Source organism: Palaemon carinicauda, chromosome 23 (genome assembly GCF_036898095.1).
Source record: "Palaemon carinicauda isolate YSFRI2023 chromosome 23, ASM3689809v2, whole genome shotgun sequence".
Classification (NCBI taxonomy): domain Eukaryota; kingdom Metazoa; phylum Arthropoda; class Malacostraca; order Decapoda; family Palaemonidae; genus Palaemon; species Palaemon carinicauda.
In genome coordinates this window covers 72158553-72170227 of record NC_090747.1, presented here as the reverse complement: position 1 = coordinate 72170227, position 11675 = coordinate 72158553, and the positions used below count along the sequence as shown (strand labels likewise).

At 35.3% G+C, this 11675-nt stretch overlaps 1 protein-coding gene across 1 annotated transcript in view; it reads right to left on the bottom strand.

Annotated features, from left to right (window-relative positions):
• Positions 1–11675, bottom strand: part of LOC137617170 (unconventional myosin-Ia-like) — a 265917-nt gene that overhangs the window by 129690 nt on the left and 124552 nt on the right. Inside the window, exon 4 of the mRNA XM_068347029.1 lies at positions 381–574. Coding sequence (XP_068203130.1) covers positions 381–574 — 194 coding nt within the window. The remainder of the gene's footprint in view (positions 1–380; positions 575–11675) is intronic.

Genomic DNA, 11675 nt, shown 5'->3' with positions numbered 1-11675 from the left:
AAAAGACTGGACGTTTTAGTGTACATAGTCATCTAAAAAATGAGTGGAGCTGGCAACCGCATATTCATGCGGATAAAAACCTATATCAAAGGAAGATTTTTCTCTTTTCTGAAACCAAACCTCATTAGAAAAAACGGTTATTGTTATTATTTTACCGGGGGCATATAAATCATTGGGATGCAGAATTTCATTCAACAGTTGTATTATTTAATTTAAAAAAGGGGAAAAACTCGGGGAATGCTGACGGGGTAAAAGATTCCTTGATATTTGCAATGGACGACAATATAACCCATAGTACATTTGTGTACTTGTACTGTCTGCGAAAACAAACATAAACGAAGCAATTGAGAGTGATTATGAAAACCCTAAGTAGTACTTACCCTCGAGGACGGGGTTGGACTGCAGGAGACGTTCATTTGCCTGGTTGGGGGCATGGGGTGTGATGGCAGCCAAGTATTGCAGCACCAGTTTAGCGGCTTCGGTCTTTCCCGCACCACTCTCCCCTGTCACCACAACAATCTGGTCGCTATTTCGCTCCCACACGCCGCGATGGGCCGCGTCGGCGAGGGCATAGCTGAAATGGATAAATTGATAAAAATATTAAGCATGAAGAGATAATCATACTATGCATAATTAATTGGCTTAATACATACAACCCGATAATGAAGAAAATAAGCATATTAATAAACAAAAAGTTATCGTAATGTTATTTTTTGCTAAACTATTCCCTATGCGTATACATATATACTAATGGTTAGGAAATGAACTATTTATGAATTATAATTTGGTGCTTCGTAAAAAATCAATTCGTTTACAAAAAAAAAAAAAAATGAAAATACAAAATAGTTTTCAATACAATCATACATAAATGCATACTCCATGTAATATATTTCAGGATGTGCTTCCAATTCACCACTTGTAAGCCCTAAAAACTAATCAGTATATCTGCCACGCTATTTACTCTTTTAATTCAACAGTTTCCAGCCAATGTCCCTACTCAACTTATCATAATCCTCTCTTCGAACCAATAAAACCAAGAATCGTATGCTTATTTTGTTTTAGTAAAGCTACATCGCATGGCATATTTCAGGAATGGTTTCCAATTAAGGGTCTTGTTGATATAACCTTTTTTAATGTATAAAACATGTAAGTATTTGCGTTATATTCATATCATTTCATAACTACCAATTGTTTTCTCAAATCATTCGCATTAATACGCATATTAATGAATGGATAGTTTCCAGAGTATACCTTTGCTAAATGCAACTAACAAAATAGTTGGGTAACAAATGAGTCAAATCCTGCGACGATACAATCATGAGCCTTTACTGTAAGGCGGGTATCATAAGACGCCGAAAAAAGTCGTTTGTCCTTCAAACCCTTCTAAATCATCTTTCGAAAGCTTCCAAAAGAGTAATAGATACGACAGTGAATGAGCATAAGAGATCTAAAACAGAATTTGCGAGCACATTTTCTGTGGAATCATGGGTCTCACACTTAAAAACAACTTCATAGGTCGTAGGATGGCCATGGCACAAGCCACCCGTTAAGATACTACTGCTAGAGAGTTAATGGGACATTTGACTGGCCAAATAGTATTACATTGGACCCCTCTTTGGTTACAGTACATTTTTTCCTTTGCCTACATATACACCGAATAGTCTGGCCTAGTCTATACTTTCTTCTCTTTCTTCATGCATCTGACAACACTAACACACTCGAAAAATTCTTCTTAACTCAAGGGGTTTACTAATTCACCGTAATTTTTCAGTGGCTACTGGATAAGGGTAGAGGAGACTATTTAGCTATGGTAAGCAGCTCTTCTAGGAGAAGGACACTTCAAAATTAAACCATTGTTCTCTAGTCTTGGATAGTGTCCTGTCCTCTGAACCATGGTCTTCCACTGTCTTGGGTTAGAGTTCTCTTGCTTGAGGGTACACTCAGATACACTATTCTATGTTTCCTTATTTCCATTCTTCACAGGGATATTTTCCCTATTGAAGCTCTTGGATAGTGCTATTGTTTTTCCAACTAAGGTTGTAGCTTAACGAGTAATAATAATAATAATAATAATAATAATAATAATAATACTTACTGTCCCCATAGTTCAGGATGACAATCTTTCGTTCTTTTGGTTGGGGAGGAGGGGCACCGTACAGCTACTGGGTCATGGCTCTATATTAGGAGTAGTATGGGTTTGGATGTTCAGCACATTTCAATAATTTTAGCCTCTATGACTGGTTCCTTGCCTTTGCCAGTCATAAGCAACCTTTAACAACTGGTTGAGAGGAAGAAGAGAGCATAAGAGAAGACATAAAGCCGGTCTACGGTGTCATTGGGCACCTATGATGCTGCAGCACACAGCAAAGCAGTTTCCAATGATGGTGGGGAACCATAGCCGAGACCACCGACCAGCAGTTTGCCTGTTCGCTCTGTACTGACTACGTATCTTCCCCGTTTTACGGTATATTGGCTATTCGTTTATTTATACTTTTCACTTTATATCAAGTAATTCCTAAGAGGTCAGGCTGGAGTATGGGTTGTGTGGCATGTCCTGTACCTCATAACTATTATGCATGCATGTAAAAATCATATATATATATATATATATATATATATATATATATATATATATATATATATATATATATATACATATATATATACATATATATATATATATATATATGTGTGTGTGTGTGTGTGTGTGTGTGTGTGTTAATAAAACATGGCATTTTCGAACGTAAATGTGTTTTACTAATTGAAGCAGCATCATTATATAGTTGGGAAAAGGATGTTACAAGTTTACATGATTATGTCAAACTGAACATCTTTAAACAACTCACCATTTCTGGGGGTATCGAAAGAGAATGTGCTCTTTGAATTTCTCCGCCACTCAGAAATTCCAGGTCTCCGAAGCACCAGAACTTGGATTCATATGTCATCACTGCCAGCGCCTGACTTTTTGGATTCCAAAATTATCGCTAATCCCTTATTGTGTTGGCTACGCAAGGTGTGCAATTGTTTCTTGACTGTCTTAAGGGTGCATTAAACATTTATTACCTTCACACACAAGCATAGCTCATTATATGCTCTTGTTTTTTATGTTTTTTTTTTTCAGATCGCAATTTTACCTGCCATACGCAGGAATGTTCTATATTTCTCCATTAGATGTAATGTTAGGCTTTTCTCCATTCAAATGGTACATCACTACCAACGGGTACAGTTGAATCAGCTACATCCATCATTCACTATGATTAATCAGGTACTAACGGCTCGCAATGGGCATGTAACACAGGAGGCCACGCTCGAATATACAGAATAGCTGGCTCAGGCAATGCCTTGTCCAGTTGTTTGCGTCTACACTATCATTATTCACGTACTCGCCGTTACCATACTCAGAAGTCACAGGTGCACACTGATAGCAAAGACCAGCCTTCAGGTTAAATATTGTTCAATTGAGAGAACAAAACCATAATATTCAGAAAACGGAATAAGAAAAGGAGACAGACCCAACGCAAGCTCAGGGGCCTTTATTATACCATAGCTGTTATATATCACTGGGTCCACCTTCTGATCATCAAAAAGTGATAAATTACGATCTTGTATTGAACCCGCGACGATGGCCACTTTGGGGTTATTTTTATAAGACTTCCTTTTATATCATGAAATCTACTAAGGGGATTAGGATGAGTACGAATGCTGTAGTATGCGAAATGTTGTAATGAGCATAACAAAAGTATGCGTTGCGAAAACCTTAGAACCCTCATGTACAACAGTAAACAAAGGGGAATGGTCATAACTAGAGCGGAATAAAACAACCTTATGGCAGATAAGTACTTGAAGCCTCTCATGGCTTTAGTGGCAGTAAATTACTTTTCTTGACTGTATTTGTTGTAATCATATTTATTAACATTATTTTCAGTAACAGTAGTGGTAGTAGCAGCAGTAGTATTTTCATATAATTAGCGGTTCAAAACTTTTCGAGATCGAGAGAGAGAGAGAGAGAGAGAGAGAGAGAGAGAGAGAGAGAGAGAGAGAGAGAGAGAGAGAGAGAGAGAGCCATTCCAAGACATTGCGTTGGGCCTAGTTTGCTCTTACACTGACCCCCGGTAGTTACTGAATAGTACACTTAGGACATACAACACTTATATATATATATATATATATATATATATATATATATATATATATATATATATATATATATATATATATATATATATAAACATGTACATATATATATATATATATATATATATATATATATATATATATATGTTTTATATATATATATATATATATATATATATATATATATATATATATATATATGTTTTATATATATATATATATATATATATATATATATATATATATATATATATATATATGTGTGTGTGTGTGTGTGTGTGTTTGTGCTCGCGTGTGTGTGTGTGTGTGTGAATATATAAACCACTGGTAGAAACAACATATACACATAGTAACATCCATCGCCTTCGAAAAAAATCTAGAAAGTAATAATTCCATTGGAAAAATCATGTGAATATTACATCATTATTGATTATCTAAAATGAATTCTTCAGAAAAGCACTCATGAAATGCGATTTTCCGAGACGTATTTTCTGTTTCGAAGGACTCTGATATCGATTCGTACCGAAAATGGGTTGTTTTAAATCTCAAACCTGAAAAAATAAGTCGAAGCCTTCGGTTATTTCAATGCGGTTTGCTGAAAACGTCAATTACCCTTCGCCCGAGTTTAATCGCCGAGTGCGCTTCAGGCGTTACTTAATAATGAAAGTAATAAATTGTAGTATTAATTATCTTTTCATCTTCCTATTCAGTCTCTTAACTTTTCCTTCAAATTGCAAATCCGAGCATTGAACGACTTCAGAACTTTTAGACTCAAATCCATAAATCAAATCATGTAGTTTATTATTATTATTACTATTATTATTATCATTATCATTATCATCATTATCATTATTATTATTATCATTATTATTATTATTATTATTATCATTATTATTATTATGATGATGAAGATGACGATAATGATGATGATGATGATTTACTAGGGTTTACTGAAACGAAAGAAGAGTTTTTTCGCGAATCCTAAACGGCTTCGGGCGGGGAAGAAAATCTTCACCGATCTCTGAATGTCTTCAGAAGAAATGGCCATAGACTTAACATGGAGTTCTGAATGACCCTAGAACAGAATCTCAGAACGGCTTCGGAAGAAAATTTTCCCGGATTTCCAAATGCCTTCTGAAGAAACAACCGTAGACTTAGCATGGAGTTCTGAATGACTCCAGAACAGATTCTTCCTGGAGCTCCCTGAACGGCACCTGAAGAAAATTTTCCGGGATCTTCAAAAGGCTTCAGAAGACATAGCCGTAGACTTAACATGGAGTTCTGAATGACTCCAGAACAGAATCTTCCCGGAGCAGTTCTGAACGGCTCCGCCCCGAGCTTCAAATGACTTCTGAAGACCTGATCTCTTTTTTTTCAAACTAAGCATGCAGCGCAGTGAACATTGTTAATGACTATTTTTGGAACAGGGAGGTGACTGTGAGAATTGTATATTACAATTACAGGATCAACAGGAAGCTCTTGCGAAACACCTTCATCTACAGCTGGTTTTGGTGGTTGCTGCAGAAGTTGTCGAGCTTTGAAGGACATAATGTACACGCCTTGAATGATCCTTTGCTTGGGCTTTTGCGACGATGTCCTATAATTGGAGAATATTGTAACTAAGGTAATAAGGATGGAGACAGAATGGTTCAACTGAACGGTGAGCGACGTGTGGTTCTTCAACAGGATAGTCCCAAAATTCGTTTACTTTAGCGTGATGACGTATGCGGAGAAAATTTATAGCATTCCTGTCTTTACCCAACGCCCTGATGGACAAAGACATGGATGCCATCGATTTCTCTGAGGAATCTGACGAACTGAGGACACATGGCACTGAAATCTCTCTTGAAATCTAGAAGGAAACTGGCGAACTAGGAAAGAATACGATGAAATCTCGAAGGAAATTGACGAACTAAGGAAACTGGAAGATGAAATATCAAAGGAAACTGAAAAACTAAAGAACTTGAAAAATTAGAACAGACAGTAGAGAACGGCAACTACGAGCCTTTAAGCGAAGACGTAAAATAGCCGTTAATGCTGGAGGTAAGTCACCTTGAAATAGAGGTAAAAAAGCCCCTAATACGAGAAATAAGGCACCTCAAAATAGAGGTAAAATGCCCCTTAATTCTAGAAATAAGGCACCTCAAAATAAGGTTAAAAAACCTTAATGCTAGAAATAAGGCACATAAAAATAGAGGTAAAAAGGCCCTAATGCTATAAATAAGGCACATAAAAAATAGAGGTAAAAGAGCCTCTAATGCTACAAGTAATGCACCTCAAAATCGAGGTTAAAAACGCCCCTAATGCTATATATAAGGCTCCTAGAAATAGAGGTCAAAGAGCTCCTAATGCTATAAATAAGGCACCTAAAAAGAGAGGGCAAAGAGCCTCTAATGCAAGAAGTAATGCACCTCAAAATCAAGGTAAAAAAAAACCCTAATGCTATAAATAAGGCACCTAAAATAGAGGTCAAAGAGCCTCTAATGCTAGAGGTAATGCACCTCAAAATCAAGGTCAAAAAGTCCCTAAGGCTATAAATAAGGCACCTAAAAATAGAAGTCAAAGAGCCTCTAATACTAAAAGTAATGCACCTCAAAATCGAGGTAAAAAAAGCCCCTAATGCTATATACAAGGCTCCTACAAATAGAGGTAAAATAGCCCTTAATTCTTTATATAAGGCTCCTAAAATAGATGTAAAAAAAGCCCCTAATGCTATAAATAAGGCACCAAAAAAAAAGAGGGGTCAAATAGCCTCTAACGCTAGAAGTAACGCGCCTGAAAATCGAGGTCAAAAAGCCCCTAATGCTATATACAAGGCTCCTACAAATAGAGGTCAAAACACCCTTAAAGCTACATATAAGGCTCCTAAAAACAGAGGTAAAAGAGACTCTAATGCTAAAAGTAATGCTCCTAAAAATCGAGGTCAAAAAGCCCCTAATGCTATAAATAAGGCACCTAAAAGAGGTCAAAGAGCTTCTAATGCTAGAAGTAATGCACCTCAAAATCGAAATAAAAAATCCCCTAATGTTAGAGATAAGACACCTCAAATGGTCAAAAAGCCCCTAATACTAGAAATAAGACACCTCAAAATAGAGGTGAAAAGTCAGCTAATGCTAGAGATAAGGCACCTCAAAATATAGGTAAAAATAACCCTAATGCTAAAGATAAGGCACCTCAACACCTCAAAATAGAGTTAAAATAAAGACTAATGCTAGAGATAAGGCACCTTGAAACACAGGTCGAAAACCCTCTAATGCTAGAGATAAGGCACCACGAAATAAAGGTAAAAAAGTCCCTAGTACTAGAAATAAGACACCTCAAAATAGCGATAAAAAAGCCCCTAATGCTAGAGATAAGGCTCCTAAAAACAGAGGTAAAAAAGCTCCTAATGTTAGAGACAAGGGATTTCAAAATATAGGTCAAAATGCCCCTAATGCTAGAGATAAGGCACCTGAAAATAAAGTAAAAAAAAACCCTAATTCTAGAAGCTAGAGATAAGGCATCTCAAAATTAGAGGTCAAAAAGCCCCTGATGCTAGAGATAAGGCACCTAAAAATAGAGGTCATCTTCTTTGTTTGCATCGTTTCCCACTTTCATGTGGGGTCGATGTTTCTGGCCAGCGTTCTCCATCTAACTCTGTCCCACACTTCATTACCGGTTAATTCCTTTGATCGAAGGTCATAAAGCCCCTCAATCTAAAGTTAAGGCACCTAAAAACAGAGGTAAAAAAAAATCCTAATGCTAGAGATAAGGCACCTCAACATAGAGATACAAAATCCCCTAATGCTAGATAAGGCACCACAAAATCAGATGTCTAAAGACCCCTAATGCTATAGATTAGGCTACTAAAAAGAGGTAAAAAAAGCTCCTAATGCTAAAGATAAGGCACCTCAAAATAAGAGGTAGAAAATCCCTAAAGCTAAAGATAAGGCACCTAAAAATAGCAGGTCAAAAAGCCCCTAATGCTAGAGATAAGGCATCTCGAAAAAGAGGTCATAAAGCCCCTAAAGCTAATGTTAAGACACCTAAAAATAAAGGTAAAAAAGCCCCTAATGCTAGAGATAAGGCACCTAAAAATAGAAGTCATAAAGCCCGTAAAGCTAAAGTTAAGGCACCTAAAAATAGAGGTTCAAAAACCCTAATGCTAGAGATAAGGCACCTAAAAATAGAGGTTAAAGAACCTCAAATGCTAGAGGTAAGGCACCTCAAAATAAGAGGTCAAAAAGCCCCTGATGCTAGAGGTAAGTAACTTCAAAATGTGAGCCAAAGAGGTGCTACAATTAAATAGAGCATATACTTCAGGTATTTTATATGAATGAAATGACCCCGCTTCAGCCAGGTGAGTGGCGAACTAAACAGCCAGCATACCTGCTCCTAACCATGCAGGCTCCTGGTACTTAACACCCGTTAGTTAGTCCGACATTTCATATATAGCCATCCATGTCTGGACTCCGATAGATCGGACACAAATACGGTTGTAACTTGGCAAGTTGAAAAAAAAGTAAAAAAAAAATATATATACATATACAGTATATATATATATATATATATATATATATATATATATATATATATATATATATATATATATATATATATATGTGTGTGTGTGTGTGTGTGTGTGTGTGTGTGTCTAACACTTGATTTTAATTAATGTAAATATCAACTACAATGGCATTCAATATCGAATTCTATCTTTGGGATTGAATATCCACTAGAAATTCATTAATGACAGCTTCTGGCTGGGCAGAAATTTGAATCTATGCCTCTTAGCCGAAACCATGCTTGCAGAGACTGTAACCAACCACGCTATCAAGACAAATACAAGTTTATTACAAGTCTACCGTACATATTCCTGTCGAAATCAGGAATCTGTTCCTAGATTTAAAATAAACTAATCTCCACAATTATAACTGATTAGTGCTTGCAATACGTTGTTATTGATATATATTCATGATAAATAACCACGTGTTGCAAACTCACTAATCAGCTATCGTAATGGAGAAGGGTTGCTTTTAAGTCTAAGAACAGATTCCTGAATTCGACAGGAATATGTACGGTAGACTTGTAATAAACTTATATATATATATATATATATATATATATATATATATATATATATATATATATATATATATATACACATATATATATATATATACATATATATATATATATATATATATATATATATATATACTGTATATATATATATATACATATATACATACATATATACATACATACATATATATATATATATATATATATATATATATATATATACACACACACACACATATATATATATATATATATATATATATATATATATATATATATATATATACATATATATATATATATATATATATATATATATATATACATATATATATATATATATATATATATATATATATATATATATATATATATATATATATATATAAGAAAGAGATAGAGAGGTCTTATCTCTTATTCTTTTAAGAAATGCAATCATTTTCGAGAATAGTTATCGAAAAATATAATCACACCGATATATTTGAATTCCTTATTATATTCTTATATAGAAAATCCTTATATATTGTAGGAACTGACTATTCCAATTAATATACGTCGGAATGATATGTTAGAACGATATTTGCCCGTTTTCATTGTGAGTTGGAATAATTGATATTAAATGTTATCAATAGAGTTATTACCATCATCATCATCACTTCTTAAATGTTAATATGAAAACCTCGTCAAGCCATACATTAAGATCACTCAATTGCCACCTCTCCACCATTATCTTTAACCCCCACCTGGTTATATCCTTCTACTCCCATCCCCACATGCTTGAGGTTTAAAGGTCTCACAGTTATGATGAGATCTTTCTGGTGAAAGATTTTTTAGTCAATGAAAAACAATATACTAAGATGGCAATATTTCATACAGTTTGCTTTCCAGGTGTTTAAAATTATATCAAAACTATAAATAACAATGTAAATATGCGAAAGACATTGAACAAGTATCGAGTAATGGATTTCTTGAAGAGCTTACCGGGGGAACACTTTTAAGGTGTTGGACATCAGGACATGAAACGATAAATAAAATCATAATAATAGGAATACTCAATGCTAAGGAAATATTTCCTTTTGCCTTGGGAAGGGCGAAGCCAGCTAGACTTGGACCTTTGAGCATTGAGCAATCGTCACCAGGGAAGGGAGTTCGCTTGGAAGTGAGCGACTTGCCCCGATAATTTGATTGATTGATTGATTAGGAGTTTTTCGTCATCCTGACATCTAAGGTTATTGACAACGAACCAGATAATTTGAGTAAACAATGTGTTGATAGTTTAATCTTTTATGCCCTACATCCTATGCCCTATCATCACTATAATAATGCACCAATGAACTTTCATTGCATGTCATTTCACATATTTTATTTTAACCAATCACTTCTGAAACAATATAGATAATGTTAACTGATGATGCATTTTAAATCTCCAACCTTAGACTAATATAATTGATATAGCAAAAAATACTATTTTCCCTAAGAGGGCCGGAGCCAAGTAGCCCGTGACAAAAGCTGACCCCAACCACACCGAGCTACGTGGCTCATGATTGAAATCAAAGGAAAACACTGAAATCAACAACTAAACCTATAAACATCATTACCTTCGAAATTTTGAACAACGACCACTTATTAATGATTGGTGACCCAATAGGTACTATTTGAATCGATACATTATTAGCCCCTACATATAATACGTAGGCTACAGTGTGTATGAGAGAGAGAGAGAGAGAGAGAGAGAGAGAGAGAGAGAGAGAGAGAGAGAGAGAGAGAGAGAGAGAGAAAGAGAGAGCAATTGCTTAAGATAAGGCAAACGAAGGGTATTTCCGTGTTATGAATATTAATATGAATAGTCATTTCCAATATTATTCAAGAAAATTTTATATAGAAAAAGGATAGGAAAATTCAAATAAAAAGTTATGATTAAATATCTTGAGGAATTAGTTTCGAAATAATATTAGATTACATTTCTTAAAAGAATAAAAAAGTTCTCTCTCTTCAGCGCATTTCTTTGAGTGATATAGGTTATTTCCCTCCTCCTCACATTCGAACCATCCTACGATGTCTCGGTTGTTTAACGTCGGCCACCTTTCAGGGCAAGAGGGGCATGATCTCTCCAAGTCAGGTCTGGCCAGGCAACACCGGTTTTGTTGCTGGGTGTACATTTTTGTTGGTGTTACTGAGATATTGTGATGCCCAATAGGCCGGGTTCCAGGACCACTCCTCAAGGATGTTTTCTGCTAATTTTTTTCAACTCACATTTCCCAATAACCTAGGTCTTAGGCTATGTCAAGAACAAAGCGACCACTCTCAACTCGGGTCCGTTCTCACATAGGGGACCCAAAAAAAAAACCATTGCTCTCTCTATATTGAGACGGCAATGCCAAAATACTCCGTTTTACACCATGCTTAACTCTGCCTCACATAAATCTACATTAAGTCTTATAATGGCGGTGGAAGAAAAAAAAAAACTCAAGACTTTC